This window comes from Phragmites australis, chromosome 20, assembly GCF_958298935.1.
Source record: "Phragmites australis chromosome 20, lpPhrAust1.1, whole genome shotgun sequence".
In the NCBI taxonomy this organism is placed as follows: Eukaryota; Viridiplantae; Streptophyta; class Magnoliopsida; order Poales; family Poaceae; genus Phragmites; species Phragmites australis.
In genome coordinates this window covers 13,102,386-13,120,735 of record NC_084940.1, presented here as the reverse complement: position 1 = coordinate 13,120,735, position 18,350 = coordinate 13,102,386, and the positions used below count along the sequence as shown (strand labels likewise).

The 18,350-nt window shown below is 44.7% G+C and overlaps 1 protein-coding gene and 1 long non-coding RNA gene across 2 annotated transcripts; one reads left to right on the top strand and one right to left on the bottom strand.

Annotated features, from left to right (window-relative positions):
- Nucleotides 1-3,044: 3,044 nt before the first annotated feature.
- LOC133901952 (uncharacterized) lies at nt 3,045-7,308 on the top strand. The gene is made up of 3 exons (XR_009906806.1): nt 3,045-6,042; nt 6,127-6,260; nt 7,213-7,308. It is a non-coding gene; the product is annotated as an uncharacterized LOC133901952 (long non-coding RNA).
- Nucleotides 7,309-8,249: 941 nt separating this feature from the next.
- On the bottom strand, nt 8,250-9,272 carry LOC133901474 (BTB/POZ and MATH domain-containing protein 1-like). Its single transcript, XM_062342832.1, has one exon. It carries the CDS (start codon nt 9,270-9,272, stop codon nt 8,250-8,252), a length of 1,023 nt encoding a protein of 340 aa, XP_062198816.1.
- Nucleotides 9,273-18,350: the final 9,078 nt, after the last annotated feature.

Genomic DNA, 18,350 nt, shown 5'->3' with positions numbered 1-18,350 from the left:
CTGCACCGTCGTACCACGCAGGTACAATTATACATTTTTTACTACTACTTTCAATACCATATTGTTCGTATCTAACGTAATTATTTGTTCATAGACCCCTCCAGCCAGTACACATGGACGCCTACCGAGCCTTCACAGTCCTCCTACCCTAGTCAGGAGGATGAGGCTGGCCCCGACACCGCATACGACATCGTCCGTGACTTCTTCGGGGGCACACCTGACTACGACGTCCTTCAGCGGTCCCAGGTTTCCAGTGCACCGCTTCGGACACAGCCCACGCAGGACGAGCCCTCGACACTGGTGGTCCCTACTAGGCCTACCAGACACGTCGGTCCACCCGACCCCCTCACCTACTCCAGGGGTCACGTGAGGGTTAACCAGCGGCATCGGGACCACGATGGGGCGCACGGGCGACGGCAACGAGGGAGGCATGAGTAGCATTTTACATTTTATGTAACTAACATATGCATATTCGTTTTGTGATGTACTCCTATGTATTAAGACACGTTCACTTTGTATGGTCGACTTAGCATTTCGTAAATGCATTCCATATTCAAACACGTTCAATGAAGAAGTGACCACAGCACTAAACTTTAACCATGACTTGACAACACATGCCTCCTGCCGCGGGCTTTAAACAAGATGTGACAACATTACCCAGCTTTTTCCAATCAGTAAATGACAACACGGGTACCAATAAACGTGGAATCTCTGACCATAGGCAATGACACAACTTTCCCATTCTTCAAGATGGAATCCGATGCTCCTCCCACCAGCTACGCCCATGCCCTCACTCCTTTCTTCACGAGCGAATCCAATGCTCCTGCCTCCCCCAACTATAAATAGCCGAACCTCCTTACGGTGAAGCATCACTCATTTCTCATATCTCTCAAGTGCAATGTCTTCCTCAGCTCCATCGAGCCCACCAAAGAAACATTGAGGGACTACCATACCTGAAGGTCTCGAATCACCAATGTGCTTCTGTGGTGACCTTTGTAAGCTCCGCGAGTCGCAGGACATCTTATACACCTATGGGCTGCGCTTCTTCATGTGTGCCAACTACGAGTATGACAATCCTCGCCATGCAACAACTGGTTATCGACCGGTACGGTAACAGATATCCGCCTCATCTCTTCCGATTTCGCACCCTCTTTTACTAACCGCTCATCTTGTTCCATTTGTTCAGTCCCCTTCACCGCTCTGTGATTTTATTCAGTGGCTCGACAATGAGCAAAATGACTCACAGAAGCTGTGGGTCGATATGAATATGAGGTGGAGAAGGGAAGCGTATGCACGTCGGGAGTACGAGCAATAGCAAGAGGAACTTCGCCTCAAGCGGGAGGAAGAAGAGCGCATGAGGAAGGCGGCGCACGACCGTACCGTGGCTCAAGCTCGAGAGGCTGAGAGGGAAAGGAAGCGGGAGAGAGCCCGCCGTGCTAAGGCGGCAGGTCCCGATGCCCTCCGAAAGGGAAAGTATCCTAGATGCACGCAGTAGAGAGTACCTAATGTAACCCGACATACTTTCTCTCCCTAAGGCATGTTATGATTAGGATCGACGCACTAATAAGTAGATCTTAGTGCGAACCGTACATGCCACCTTTGTTTCCTCATCGTGTCGTCGCGGTTACAGTGTATTGTAATATTTTCACCCTATATTTAATACTATATTTGTCTTCGTTCACACCCCATACCCACGTAAAATACTGCAACTACTAATTACTGATTTTTTTCTCCCGCTATTACATAACCTACTCCAAATTTAAATTCTTAATTACCTTACACCCCTTCCTTTTTTATTTCTTTAATTAAAAAAAATACATTTTTAAGGACAAAATGGAAAAAAAATATTTTTACAGGAAAAAATGCCCATAACCGCTCCCTCAGAGAGCGGCAAGAGGGGCGGGCGGTTAGGAACCGTAACCGCCCTCTCAGAAGGCTGCAGGCGCCTAATTTTACAAATATCTTCATCGAGAATCTATTTATTTAAATTTTAACTAAAAAAAAACTCCAAGGATCACGATCAATAGGTCGGTTCGCTTGGCTGGCCGCTGGCCTATTGACTGCTCGCCACGCTCGACGCTCGTGATTAGGCTGCTCGTGATCTCGTCTCCTGGTGCTCCTGTGTTTCGCGATGGGCACGGGCCACGGGCCACGACCGACGGCCGACGGTGCGAGGTGCGACTTGTGATCCACTCGACAGTCGTGACTGGTGGATCGTGATTCAGACATCCATTCGTCCTGGCGTCCTACCTCCTGCAGTGCTCATGCTTCGTTGATCTTGATCAGGTATTCAGGTTTTTAAGTTTTTTCCTCCACCTCCTCGGCGTCTTTGTTGATCAGTTTTTTTTACCTTCTCATGCTTCTCCCGTCATCATACTCCGTTGTATTAAAAGCTAGCAGCAATTTGATCAGGACCAGGAGCGCGCACTGGATGGATCGGTCATTAGATTGGGCCAAATTTTGGTCATCGGATCCAGATTAGGGCAAAGGCTTATTTGACTCAGAAAACTAAATTGGTGAGAAGCAACATCTTTTCTAATTTCCAGAATTAGCATAATAATTTGATCTTTTCCATAAGTATCATGTAGCCATACATTATATTGACCACAGTGAAGTAGTCATACTAATATTCCATTACTCCCTATTTATTGCAGCAGGCCATCGATAATCGATTAATTGGACATTGGTTAAGGATAGATATTATTGGATTTTACGAGTTTGACATGATAATTGATATGATTTTCTTGAGTTGATCCAGTACTTTTGTAGTTTTGTACTTAGTTTTTAACTGCTAATTTATTCTTTTCTTAATTTTCAGTATGTCTTTTCTTTTCTCAATATTGATACATCATTAATGATTTCACTTCTCTAAATATTAGAAGAAATTGGTTCATACAGGTAAAGTGCTTTCCTTAGTCGCCTGTATATTATAATTTTAACTTTTTAACGTATCATCATTAACGTCAATAATTTTTTAAATACCTAGATTTGATATATAAATATTTCAATATTTATGTTTAACATTCCCGCCGCCGCCGACCTTTCCCGCGCCCTCTGCGCTACCATCATCAAATCCACCTTCCAGCCCCGCCTCCACCTCCCGCTCGCCGCTTCGCCGTCCCTCCTCACTGATGTCCTCCACCGCCTCTCCCCGCTCCCCTCCGCCGCACTCGCCTTCTCCCGCACCCTGCCACCGCCGCACCTGCTCGATGCCTCCCTCGCCCTCCTCCACCTCCTCGCGCCCCACCCGGCTGCTCGCTCCCTCCTCCGTGACCTCTCCCTCCGCCACCCGCTCTCCTCTCCGCTCCTCCTCCCCTCCCTCCTCGCCGACTCCCCCCCCCCCCGGTCCCCAGCTGGCTCCTCCTTGTCCTCTCCGACTCCGCCCGCCCCATGACGCCGTCTTGGTGTTCGACCAACTGCGTGCGCGCGGTCTCGCGCCCACGCCTGCATCGCTTTCGCCAAGCCCCGGATGATGGCCACCGCGTGTAGGGTGTTTGATGAAATGGTGCGGGCCAGGGTCACCATGAACACGCACATGTACAACTACAACACCATGCTGCACATGTGTCTGAAGGCTGGGGACACTGCGCGCGCGGAGGTGCTCATGACCAGGATGGACGCGGCTAGCGTGCCGTTGGATAGGAAGCGGCGGGGGCACCCGACTCCCCGAGGCGCCGTGACGCCCCACGTGCAACCGCTGCCCAAGTGGTCTGGCTCACCGAGAGGCCCAGCCGCCCCATGTTCCAGGAGCTCTGCCACCGCATACCCCGTGTGCCGCTAACACCATTCTTCTCCACCGACGCCAAGCAACGAGGGCGCGAGATGGCAGAGCGCCTGAGGTTGCGTAGGGGCAAGTGCAGACGCCGAACGGCATGGCCCGTGCCTGCCTCCTTTGACAGACTCTAGCCCACCTCTCTTGCCTTCTCTTGAGCAAGGACGGGAGCTGGCCAGCGTGGGCAGTAGCGAATCTAGATGAAGGGAGGCTACGACAGACGCCAAGCTTGCGGTGGTGCGGGTGTGGCTGGAGAAGGTATTGTTGGACCACGAGTGGGCACCTGCAGGAGACGTACGGCAAGAAGCACCGCCAACTCAAAAGGGTGGTAGACGGATCCATGAAACCCTCCTATGCCTCGCCACCATTGATCCCCGCCGAATCCGGGATGGCCTATCTCAAATGGAAGTCTGGTTTGTAATCCTTCTCCTATTCGTTCCAAACTCCTTATGTTTCCATTTTTCGTGTTCTGTGCTATTCATTTGGTCATCGCGCGGTCACAGTAGTGGAGGCCAATATTGGCCTTAGGCTCTACGGCAACAGCGAAGAGAGTGGGGCGATGTGGGGAAGAGAGTAATTTGGGGATAGGCGTGGCGCAGTTGGAGAGGGACGCCATGGAGAATGATTTGGGGATAGGCGTGGTGCAACTAGACCAATAAAGCCTGATGACAAAGGCGAGAAAAGTCTAAAAACAAGACTTTTGTTTATATAATCATGCTTCATGGTAAAGTATTCTATTTGTACAGCAAATTCGGCGCACGATCATGTTTCACAATAGCCCACGGTCCTGACCTCGTGAGATATAAGCTGTTCAGTTTCCTGTAAAAATTTTTATTGTAATTTCTTTCAATGCCTGAGTGAAATTACATTTTGGACCAATCTTCCTGGACCTTAATAACAGTATGCAAGCCACTGTCAACTCACCCAAGACTTTACTTTTTGTAGTTTTCTTTAGACTGTCATCAACCTTGATGACATCACATAATGACTCCTGATATAGTGTATTTTCACAACTTACCTGAAGTCAAAGCTTTACGTCAAATCTGTCTTTAAAAGAAATATAGCAAGTACAATAAAGTATTCTGTTTGGCAAGTGATCCTAAGTTGGTCATATCTAGATCTTATAGCACATTGTTTTACTTTGTAGCAACTGCTATTACATTACATTGTTTTATTGTTATGCTGTGAAAAGTATACTTAGGTTGGTTTGACTTAAAAAAGTAATGCTGGTAGATGGCCAAATGTAACAAATTTAGGATTGGGGGGATTATTGATATATAGGAAAGACGATCTGCAGGGGTTTAGGTTGATCTTCTTCCAATCCACTCTGGGAATGGATCTTTGTCAGTGCTAATACCATGTTTTGCTTGGGGGAGATATCAAAATGAAAGTGTTTGTGCAATCACACCCGGATTGGGTCAGGTTCGTGGCCGATCTTTGTCCATCTAAATAAGCCCTTATATCGATAGACTAATGTCACTGATTGTTGTATACATTTCTCTCCGAAAGCTGCCCTTTGATAATTTAATATTGTTGTGGATGTTACCTCATGGATTAAGCAATGCTGAAGAGAATTTATGATTTCTAACTTCCAAGTCTGGAATTTGGATTTAGTTCCTCTTACACTGGAGATAATAATGCTAGCTGACTCTGGCCTGGAAACTGTGTAAAAAATGAAAATAAGAAGATTTTAGAAGGAAAAAAGATAACAAAAGAATAGTACTGAATTATATAATGCAATTGGGCATACATTAAATTGTAAATATGAAGAGTTCACCTATATAGATAATCAAACTCAAGTAATAGGCCAGTATGTCCAGCTTTTTAAGCGTTGGAATTTTTATCTTAATGTGACTCATCTGCATGTTCTGTGAAATGCGTCCTTCCTAATTTTTTAGGCCCTGTTTTAGAACTGAAATTTTTCCTCATAGCCATTTTGCAAATTATGCTATCTTCCTGGTACCTCCGCATTCCTGTATATGTGTTCTTGGCGCTTTCTTACCTGATATATTCATTTACGTGCTATTCTTGGTCTTCCTCTTTGTGATCCTTCTATGAAAACACCTGCAGCAATAATGTACAAAATTCTGGGCGAGGATGAGGTAATTAATATTGTGTTCTTTTGTGTTGACTTATAATTACATTTTGGACTATTAAACATTAATAATTAGGTTCACATTGGCCTATGTTGGCAGGTCTACATGTTCTCAAAGTAAGTCATATTGTCAATCAGTTTGGAAAACAAACAGATATACCAATGCCTCGAAAAGGTGATACTCAATCTTCTTCCAGTTCTTCACCTGTCAAAATCCGGAATTCACCACAACAAACTTAGCTCCACCCATTCCTATCAGATCTCAGCTCCTCCTGGTATGGACAAGGGCTCTTCAGTGGGAAGCTCTTCAGGTGGAGGGAATGGCAGTGGGATAAACAGTTTCGCTATCGGAGCGATGGTGATAGCTGTGCTTCTTGCAGCTCTGATTCTCTTGTCTGTGTTGAAGAGGAACCATTCCGAAGAGGAACCATTCCTCTCCTGTCTCATCTCATTACTACATTGACGAGTCCGGTCACAACCTTTCTAGAGGATCTTTTATGTCTCCATGGTTCAGTGAGATAGTGTTTATCTGAAATTTTTGAACGGTCACAACCTGCTACATGTCATTGGAATTATCTAGCTCTCTATTCTTTCTATATCCATTTATTTGTATGCTGTACCATGTGCATGTTAGTCACCAGATAGCCTCCTATGGAATTAGAAACTTGTCACCAACACAATAGAATCACCCTTAGAGTAAGAACTGAAAAGTATCAGCTTGCAACGCAGGAGTTTAGTAGGAATTTTGTATAATAGGAAATATTATACCCACACTGGATGTAGTTTGTCAACAAATTTCTGTCGAAAACATAATCTCCAACCTAGATGTCTCAGTTTTCATAAGACTGGTTAGTCACTGACACGATTGTCTCAAATTGTATCATGTTACCATCACCTGTCTAACATGGTACACAAGATATTCATAATAATATTGAGAATGGAATCAGGACAAAGAAAAAATTGCCCTTTTGTGGAACATGCACACATATTCTAAGTTGATTGAAGTAATTCATTAATCAAATTTATCAATGTTCCATCCATTATCTTTATGGTTGTTTCTTTGCTTCTTTTATAAAAAATTTAAGACTGTGCACTCCAATATCAGTGCCAACCTCCTGCATCACTCTGCCATCATACCACAGGAGTTCAACACACATTTCTACACGCAGCAATTCCACAACTTCAAATTGCCTCTCTTGATAGTAATTTAATATGGGCACCACATTACATTATGTTAACAATGTATCCACACAATGTTTTTAAGGAAACTTACACAACAACGCCAATATTGCTTTTCATACAAAAAGTGCTGCTATTTTGCTAAATGTATTTTTTTCCTTCTCAGAACTTGGGTGAGGTGCAGTCATACATTCTGGTCAAGAAATCCTCAGATATCTCTTCAACAGTCCGTGATGCTGATGATCAAGAGTTTCTTCGACTGGTATATTTCTGGATGTAGCCTAAAATTTAACCATCTATGCGCACAATTTATCCATTAAAGTATGAACATTATCTGTCTCTGCCTCATATAAAGTTACTACCTCACAGATGGCTACGATCTGCAAAAGGGAAGTGCACAAAATATGAGAAGCAGCGGCTATATTCTGGTAACGAGAACAAACAATGGTGAGGAAATGCACAGACTGTAAAAGGGATGGAAAAAACAGTACATGACATGTCCGTAATAATTATCTTCCTCAGAATTATGTGTCTAGATTTATCTTATGCTCATCTTATTGTGCTGCAGACCCGTACATGACATGTCCGTAATAATTTCATACACAATAAGAAGATGATACCGCTAAGTTTCAAAAGCATTTCTTTGCAATCTTGTGGGCATACTATTCACGATGCGGCAAGATGATGGTAAGGCTGACAGCAAAGGAAAGACGGTGCTCCTAACAACTGCAAAACGGAGGAGATTGTAAAAAATCCAACAATATGACAGCAATCTCCTCAAAGAGATGGCCGCTAGCAGCATGTATCAAGATCAATTGCTTTTATAAAAATGGCAGGTTAAGAAAAGGATTAACCTCAGAGTATACAACAGAAATAGCAAAGTTCCTTGCACATAATCTTCCTAGTTTTGGTCTAAACTCACACAATTCTCCTAGACTCGTAATAGTAACACACGACTATAACGGACAAATTCCGGATACCTAAAACCTAACACCAAACCTAACTTTACATGCAATCAAAATTTGTGATGCTGTCAGTTCGATTGTGTGAGTAAGGGAATTCGGCTAAACTTTACATGTTCTATTTGTGATGTAATCTGCGACGGACACACTTGAGGGATCAGATTACACCCAACGAATCCTCCCCTGTTCGATCGCTTTATCCGTCGTTGAATCACAGCCAATAGAACATTTTAACTAGTCTTCACACTATCCGTCGTCTCTTGAACCAATTCCCCACTTCCACTTGTAAAGACGGGTAGGAGTTCATTAAGCGGAGGTACTCTTTGGTTGACCCGACCTCCTTAAAATTTTCAGCAACATCAAGGAAACCAAGGCACTTCGACTTGAGTTTAGGGCATGTGTGCTCTTCCGTAAACTCCAAGGTTGATACCACCGTGTTTTTCGAGATGCTGGTACACATTATCTCTTCGCATGCCTGTTTTAGCTTGTCCAAGGCGTACCTGTCGGCAGCTACAAATAGATGCTGGAATTCCAACATCCCAGAGGCATCGCCAGGAGCAAGCGGGGGCAGCACATTGTAGTACATGTAATCCATCATAAATTTGAAGGTGGGTGCCCTCATGTCATCAATGGTGATAGAGCTCGCCCTGCTCTCGACCATCTCGCCAAAGAGCTCTGCTTTGAAGACCGGCGAGCGAGCAGCGAGAACGAGGCGGTGCGCCTTGAAAGTCTCACCTTCTACTTGGAAGGAGACGTCCATGAGGTCCGGCATGTTGAATATATCGTTCCCTACACCGGAAGGGAGCGGCAGAGCCTGTGGCGGCCAGTCTAGGATGGCTACGGTGCAAAGCGCAATGAAGTGGTCATCCACAACACAATCCTTCTCGACTTCGTCCCTCCTAGCGAGCACGGAGGCGCCTCCGACGCAGTCGCCGGTAGCGAGCTCTTGCTCCCACATCGCCGTGCGAACCGGCAGCCCAATCCTGGTCCGTAGTTCTATGTGGGCTACCACCACCTTGGGGGCCCTCACCAATGGGTGATTCGTGCGAGTGACGACGACGGAAAGCTTGATCCAGCCCGGTTCGATCCCCAAGACACAGTGCGGCCAACACCTCGCGGTGCACTTGAATCCCGGGACGAACGTGACGATGGTCTCGACGAACTGGCCGGCGGCGAGATCCTTTGTGGCCGAGTGGCTCACGAAGAAGTGGAAGTACCGGACGTCCCTAGCTGAGAAGGTGTTGCATGCTTTCTGTTCGGCCATGACGATGCTTCTTCGGTCGGCGGCGGCGATCTGGGAGGAACCGGCGGCTCGACAAGAACCGGGAAGGCGAGCGTGTGGGTTTTCGGGTGGCGGGTGCGGCCGTGTCCGAGAATATGGCGGCCGGGAATTAGTGCTGCATGCGATTCCGTCTCCATCGAGGACGGGAAAGGATCTCTTGTTTCCTTGTACGCAGACTCTGCGGTTCTCATACATGGAAGAGAATCAGCGGAGAAGGGGAAAGCAGCCTTTAGTTTCCAAAAAGCACATCTTGTTTCCTCACAATTGTATTCAGATGGTATTTGGCATTGTATTTGTATTTGACCTTTAGAACCAACGAATCCAAATTAAGTTTACATTGTATTTGGCGTGGACTTATTCAAACGATATCAGCCTAGCTAGCACGTGTGGTCTTGCAGGCTCAGAACTAATACATATCCGACTCCTCCCGTTTGCGACATGATGACAGCAGGGGAAGGTATCGTGGAGCGGTGGAGATTGGCGCGCACAGCAAAAGGCTGGGCGTGCGGTTAGTCGCCAACGGCACTCTAGCGGTGAGGCACATGTCCGCCGCCCGTGATCACAATAACGATGATTGTAATAGTGACTTAAAATTATCAATTATGAACTGTCTAAATTTTTTAAGAGTATGATTTTCTGATAAAAGTGATTTTATGGTTTAAATTGATTATTTAGGATAAACTCTATATAGGAAGCGATTATATGTGAGAAGTGAATCAAAAGAATCTTTTTTTTTCAGTTTATAACATCTAGTTTATTTCGAGGAATCACTACTATGGATTTCACTCGGAAAACTAAAACTAAAAACTACTTTTTTGCAGAGCTCCTCCTAATTCCACTCGAAGAGTTACTCTCAGTGGTGAAGAGTACATGTAACTTTACCCCAATGTGAGTCGTGCTAAGGAACTCCTCCTGATTGGAATTGGACCAGCGAGATCTAGTGCTACAGTATCCATGCTAAGGGAAAAAAACACCATTATTCTCATGGACGGTGTTTGTGCTACAGTGTACACCTTTAAATTACTATTTGACCTCTCACAGAATACTATTTACGGATATTGTTTACCCATGACTTTGCTATGTAAAGTCAGAGGATACATTTCCGTTCGGCAGAGGCTACCGTCATGGCATCGCATGCACTCGTGATTTGTGCACACGAACAATGGTGTATCATGTGTACGCACGTGCGTCGTGTAGGTGAATGACAGCAGCAAAAAGGGAGCAATGATGAGGTTGCAAAAGGGGACTGCTATAGGTAACAGATGCTAGACCTAATTAATGCCAGTCATTGCTACCATGTCCCTTGGTACTATCGTGGCTCACCACCCTATTGCCTCCCTATTTCAGTGGTGTCATCTCGATGTCGGTGAGCTCCTTTTGTGTAACACCCTAATTTTTCCACTTTTTTAAATTTCTTAAAATTTGCTAGAGTTTAAATTGAGTTTAAACAATTGAAAAGAAAAAACCCTATTTTATATAAAAGAAAAAAAATTGACATAGGATATATTTGAATATTATGCATTCATGCTGAATTAGGCAAGTAGGGTTTTTATTCGCTTTTGATGGATTTTATTTGAAGTTATTTTGCTTAGAAATAGAATTAGAAAAGGTTAGAAAGAAAAAGGAAATAGGAAAAAGGATTAATCTATCTCGGGCCTTTTTCATTTTTTTTCCTTCAGCCCGTTTCCTCATCTTCCGCCCTGCTCAGCCGCTTTTCCCTCCTGGCCCAACTCCGCACCCGCGCTTCCGTCCCAGCTCCCCACCAGCGTTCTCGGCCCAGCTCGCCCTACCACCGCTGCCGAACGCGCCTTTGCTTCTGCCGCCTTCACCGCGCGCCAATGACATGTGGGCCCGCATCCCTGTCGTCTTCCTCGCGGACTATCGGTCGAATCCGATTCAAATGCGCTGCGCCGCCGCCCTAGAGACCGAATTGAGAACGCCACTGCCCCTGAGAAGACCCGAGTCGCTTATATAAGTAGCCCTACCCCTCCTCAGCTTTTCCCCCAAGCCATCTCACCGAATTTCATCGCATCTCCGCGAAACCCGAGCTCCCAGCCGCCATTAGCTCCGCCGCTCGTCTGTCCTCACCGCTTCACCGCTCCAGAGCTGTCCAGCGCCGTCCGAAGCCCACTTTCGGAGCCACGTGCCCGCCCAGAAGCTTTCCCCAGCCTCACCGTCGCTAATTGACCACCGGAGCCCCTCGCCGATGAGAACCCGTGCTGCACTGCAGCCTCCGTCGTCGACGACCACCTTCCCGTGCCGCTGAGCCCCTGGTAAGCCTCAAAACGGATTCCCTGCGCTCTCCTGGTTCTGTTGCGCTGCTTGTCGTCACCGCCGGCGAGCCGGAACCGATACCAGCGAGCTTTCCGGCACGCGCCGCCACACTCCCTCGGCATCGCCATATTCTTTTTCCCCGACAGCTCGAGCCTCTCTGTGTCGCTGGATCTGTTTTGCACGGCCTAGATTAGATCCTACCATACCCCTTCAGCACCCAATCGAACAGCGCCACGTGTCTTATACTTGAACCCAATCAGCCGTTTTTTGCCACGTCACCTTGCCACCTCAATCCTCTTGCCTATGTGTCAAGCCAGTCAGCAGCCACGTATTAAAAGAGGTTTTTCAATCTAAAAATAATTTCAGATAATCCCTTCAATTGGTAAGTTTGCAATCTAGACCCTGATCTTTTCTATAACTGCAAAGGAGCCTTGTCTTTTTACACTTAGGTCCTTGAACTTTTCAAAAATTACAATTAGGTCCCCTATATTTACAAAAAAAGTCCCTGAACTTTCTGTTTTATTCAAAATAAGTCATTTTCTTTTTAAGATTAAACCCTAGAATTGTTTTAGCCCTAACTTTTTCATCGTAGCTCCGTTTTAAGCGATTCTTGCGCCGTTAAATTTGTTCTTCAATGCTCTTTCTTTCTAGATAGGTTTTATCTTGTTGTTCTTTTGTCTTGTGCACTATTCTTAGTATATCTTGTTTGTATGTTTGTCGGTATTTATGCGATTAATCGACAGCGACCTGGATCAATTTGAGGAACATCATGACCAGGAGCAAGAATACACTAAGCAGCAGCAAGGAGAAGGCAAGTGTCCTTGATCATATTGAACCTATATTTTTAAATATTTTATTTTACAAAATTGCATGCAATGTCAATATAATGGGTAATCTCCTATGTTAGGGTTTTTCCTAGATTTTCCATTATCATCCTTTGGAATCTAGATGGTTTATGGTTAGATTTCTTTTATGGGTAGATTGCTTAGCCATACTTTGGGGATGTTGGGAAGTGTCATATACATGTTTAGTGGACATATGCAATGGTGATGATGAACTTGTTTTAGTAACATGGAACCCTAAGACTTGGGCAAAGAGTTGGTTTGATTATGGTGGTTTATGTGGTGGTCTTGTGGATACGTTCCAAGAAATTTGTTGGTTTGATAATGGTGGTGGACTTGTGGATACGTTCCAAGCAGAGATGTTAGGTTTTGTTGGTTATTTCTCTGTTGGATAGTCTTTACCCAAGTATCACATATAAGGACCGGTTTGTGGAGCGACAACCCAAGAACTACCGTATCAACCACGAGGCCAATATGTGTAAGGCTTAGGATATTGATTAGACACCTGGCTGACATTTTTTGGAGCACCAGGACCTAATCAATGGACAATGCTTCATAGTGATCTTCTGGCGGCACACCACTGGTGTGTGTTAAGTGTGTCATGAACACGGCAACATAGAAATCATAACTTGTGGGTAAAGTTGGACAACCTCTGCAGAGTGTAAAAACTGTTATAACAGCCGTGCCCGCAGTTATGGAAGACTTAGATCCTCACATGATTAGATGGTTATGGTCATGGACTTGTTGGTACAGGAGGTACTGGATGGTGATAGTTTAAGAATGGTTACCTTGGATGGATAGTTGTTGGATGGTTTGGGAATAACTTTCATTTAACAAGTGCTTAATGATTTTCAATTACTTTACTGTTTCACTTACTCGTATTTATGCAAATATACTATGTGTTAGCCTATTCTCTATATAAGTTTGCATATCATTATTTTCCCACACTTGCTGAGCACTCTATGTGCTCACCCTTGCTATCTCGTACAAAACATATGCTACTCAGTGGAAGATTTTGGAGATTTCCAAGACGATGATCTGGTGTTCTAGGAGAATGTCTTCCAGTCAGTGCCTGTGGGGTGCTTGGTCGCCGATGCTTTCGTCCCGCTGCCGTCGTTTAGCTTTTAAAGTTGTTTAGGTGAAGTCTTTTTTGTAAGAAGTGAACGATTGTAAGTTAAAGTATTGATTTTGCTACTTCATCTATGACGTCCTTATGTGTGTTGAATTTACTGGGTACACATAAGCCGCACTTGGTTTTGTACGTTAAAATCGAGTGTGACAGAGGTGGTATCAGAGCCACACTGACTGTAGGACTGCAAGGCTAGATAGAATGGTCATTCTAAGGTCTCTTCTAGTTCGTCTATAACCCATAGAAGTCTTTGTTAGTCCTCATACTCGTCTCTTGCTACCCTTAAGGTCAATTCTTACATCCTAACTTCTCCTTTATAGATGGTCCGTCAACTGCTTACCGCTTGCAAGTCGACTGGAGGACGTCCACCCATTCTTCAACGTGTTCCAACTGAAGAGGAGATTGATGACCCCACTTTCCGCCACATGGATCCTGTTCCCGACGTCTATGAGAGTGACGATCTTCACACTGGACACCTCCCTCGCCTACTGTGGGGAATACTCTCTAGACTCGGACATATGCAAAAGCCGATCTACAGGGGAATTAAGAAGCAATACTCTGGATATGTGGAGTGGAAGGTAGAAGTCACCATCTACGACTACGAGCGAAGCGAAGATGAAGGAATGGATGTTTGTCGAATTGTAGGCATCCACTCCGTAATGACCCTAAGAGCAACCTTCACTGCTGGTGTTCGAGACACAACACGACAAGCCATATCTCGTGTTCGAGACCAATACGATAGCAAGATGGTCGACTCCCCTTATGCATACCATCCCCGAAGAACCTGTGGGAGTGCTGAGCCATTTGTGAAGCGCCCTTTTGGAGAAAACCCCAAGCTACGCAAACAAGTTGCACTCACTATGGCCTTAGAAGAAGAACTGGACCACACCCTATGGGAACTGGGAGATGTTCGTCAACGTCTCGCCTTCTTCACTTCATTGCTTAAGGATGAACATGAAGTCAACCAAGGAGAACCTGTAGAAAATGAAGAAGAAGTCATGTCGATCCACTCACCTCCGCGCAAGAGAATCTGCCTCAACATCTTCACCTCAAAAGAAGATGAATCAGTCGATTCATCCCCCCTCTGGGTCCCGCACTAGAGAGGAGTCCCAGTAGTAGAGTCTTTAGTAGATCGTCTTAGTTTTGCTAGAGTCAAGCGTTGATGTAATCGTTGAGGGATTGATGCTAGTGTGAGTTTTGTTATGGTGCTAAGTGTGTAATTTGGATCTTTTGTTTGAGTGCCGGTGTGCACTGTGGAATGCTTCGGCACTTTGTCCACAACCGCATTTTTAATATCTATAATATATTATAGTTGGGTTCCTTAGTTAAATCCTTGCCAGTCTTGCTTGTCTACTCTTGTCCCACTTTCCAACCTTAATCAGATGGTGAACACAAGAAGGAACAACAACACCAACGAGGGGTACAACAACAACCAGAATCCACCCCCACCTCCTCCAATGACTCTGGAACAGCAGATAGCTACGCAGACTCAGATCTTGCAAGCTCTCACTCAAACCATGGTGCAGATGCAATAGCAATAGCCAAACCATGTTCCATTACACCATCAACCTTCAAGACTTGGAGAATTCAAAAGAACCCAACCCCCAGTCTTCAGTCATGCGGTGGAGCCTATGGATGCAGATGATTGGCTGAAAGATATAGAGAGGAAGCTACAAGTTGCTCAGTGCAATGACAGAGAGATGGTTCTTTATGCCTCACATCAACTCGCCGGTCAAGCCCTAGACTGGTGGGAAGCGTACTATGCCGCACACGAAAATCCAGTAGCTATCACTTGGATGGAGTTCAAATCCAGCTTTTGTACTCATCATGTGTCATCTGGTGATGTTCATCTGAAGAAGAAAGAATTCATGAGCTTGAGGCAGGGACCAATAACCATGAGGGAGTATGTGACCAAGTTCACCCAATTATCTAGGTACGCTCCAAATGAAGTAGATACAAATGAGAAGAACCAGGAATGCTTTTTGGAAGGCCTGAATGATGCCATTGAATATGCCCTACTTTCTTAGGAGTTTGCCAATTTCTAAGCTCTGATGAACAAAGCTTTAGTGGTTGAACATAAGCGCCGTCAGCTAGACGAGAGGAAAAGGAAGATGTCTTCCCAAGGACAATCAAGCAACACCCGACCTCGTGTGGCAATTTAAGCTTCTCCACAAGGCCCTATGTTCCACTCCAACAACTAGTACAAACCTCAGACACAAGTCCCTGTTCAGCGTTCCAACTACCAGGCTCCTCATTATACACCACCAGCTACCCCGCAAATCAAGAGTAGCCCAGTCACCCCTAGCTCCAACAAAGGATGTTTCCACTATGGAGAGCTAGGACACTATGTGAATCTGTGCCCTAAGAAAAATCCAAACCCGGTCAACACCAACACCTCAAAGTCTACTCGATTTCAACTTCAGGCATGTAATGGAAATCAGACCCCTCTTCAGAATAACCGTGGATAACAGAATTTCGTTCAAGGGAAGGTCAACCACATCACAACAGAAGAAGTTCAAGATGTTTAGGATGTGGTGTACAGTATGTTCCTCGCCAATTCTCAGCCTGCATCAGTTTTGTTTGATTCTGGAGCTTCGCATTCTTTCATAACCATCTAGTATGTTGTAAAGCATGGTTTGCCTACGGTTATGATGAAATATCCTATGCTAATTAGTTCTCCTGGGGGAGAAATAAGAGCAAAATATATGTGCCCTAGGATGAAACTTAAAATAAGGGGGGTAGACTTTCTAGCAAATCTTATAGTCTTGAAATCAAAAGGCATAGATGTTATCCTTGGAATAGATTGGTTAGCCAAGTTCAACAGAATTATAGAATGTGCCAGAAGGGTAGTTCACCTAACCAATGGAGATGGTACCAAAGTTGAGTTTGTGGCCACTGTACCAGCAACAGAGGATCGATCTCTCAATTCGCTTGAAGGAACAGCCATTGATAAGATCAAGGTAGTTTGTGAGTTTCCCGATGTCTTTCCCAATGAATTGCCAGGTATACCACCTAATCGAGAAGTTGAGTTTGTCATTGAATTGGTACCTGGTACAACCCTTATAGCTAAAAGGCCATATAGAATATCGGCTACAACCTAGTTGAGTTAAAGAAGCAAATCCAAGAACAGTTAAGTAAAGGTTTCATTAGACCAAGTGCATCACCTTGGGGAGCCCCAATTCTTTTCGTGGATAAAAAGGATTGTAGTTGAAGGATGTGTGTAGACTACAGAGCGCTCAATGAGGTAACCATTAAGAACAAGTACCTGCTGCCCCGGATTGAGGATTTGTTTGATCAGATGAGAGGAGCCCGAGTGTTCTCCAAGATTGATCTAAGGTTTGGATATTATCAGCTGAAGATTCGACCATCAGATGTACCAAAGACCGCCTTCAGTACCTGATATGGACTATATGAGTATACTGTTATGTCTTTCGGATTGACCAATGCCCCAGCCTACTTCATGAATCTCATGAATAAGGTATTTATGGATTTTCTGGACAAGTTTGTAGTGGTGTTCATTGATGAAATTCTAATTTTCTCTGGGAGTGAGGAAGAACATGAAGAACATTTGAGAATTGTGCTACAGACATTCAGAGAGCATCAGCTATATGCCAAGCTTAGTAAGTGTGATTTTTGGTTAGATCAAGTCGCATTTCTTGGCCATATCATAACCGCTGGAGGAGTAGCAGTAGATTCAGGCAAGGTGAAGGATGTATTGAATTGGTTACCGCCTACCAATGTGTTAGAGATCCGAAGCTTCCTTGGATTAGCAGGATATTATCGTCGCTTCATAGAAGGTTTCTCTAAGATAGCTCAATCTCTTACCTCTTTGCTACAGAAAAACACGGTTTTTAAGTGGAGTCCGGCTTGTCAAACAAGTTTTGAAGAGTTGAAGAATAGATTGACTACAGCCCTAGTGCTAGTTCTACCAGACATTAGCAAGAATTTTTATATCTACTGTGATGCTTCACGACAAGGACTTGGATGTGTTCTCATGCAAGAAGGTCGAGTCATGGCCTATGCGTCAAGACAGTTAAGGAAGCATGAGGAGCACTATCCTACACATGATCTGGAATTAGCAGTTGTGGTTCATGCATTGAAGATTTGGAGACATTACCTCATTGAAAAACGGTGTGAGATGTATACAGATCACAAGGGTTTAAAGTATATCTTCACCCAACCGGATCTAAACCTTCGTCAGCGCAGATGGTTAGAGTTAATCAAGGACTATGATGTGGGAATTCATTATCACCTAGGAAAGGCTAATGTAGTAGCCGATACTTTGAGTCAGAAAAATTACTGTAGCTCGATGATGGTTCAAGAAAGTCAACCTAGGTTATGGAAGGAGTTCGAAAAACTCAACCTTGGATTTGTGGCAGATATGGAAGCAACTGCTATGAAAGTTGATTTCACGTTAGAGCAAGACATTCGAAAAGGTCAACTCGAGGATGAGAAACTCAAGGAAATTAGACAGCTTATCAAGGATGATAAAGCGCCGGGCTTTACAGAAGACAGTCAGAGTAATGTGTGGTTCAAGGAAAGGATATGTGTGCCTAATAAAAAGGACATCATGGAGTTGATCCTGAGAGAATCTCACAATTCAGCGTATTCCATTCACCCTAGAAGCACAAAGATGTATCGGGATCTTAAGGATCGTTATTGGTGGTGTGGAATGAAAAGAGAGGTTGCAGAATACGTAGCCTCATGTGAACTTGCCAGAAGGTCAAAGCAGAACATCAGAGACCAGCAGGGTTACTGCAACCCTTAAAGATACCTGAATGAAAATAGGAGGAAATTGGTATGGATTTCATTGTT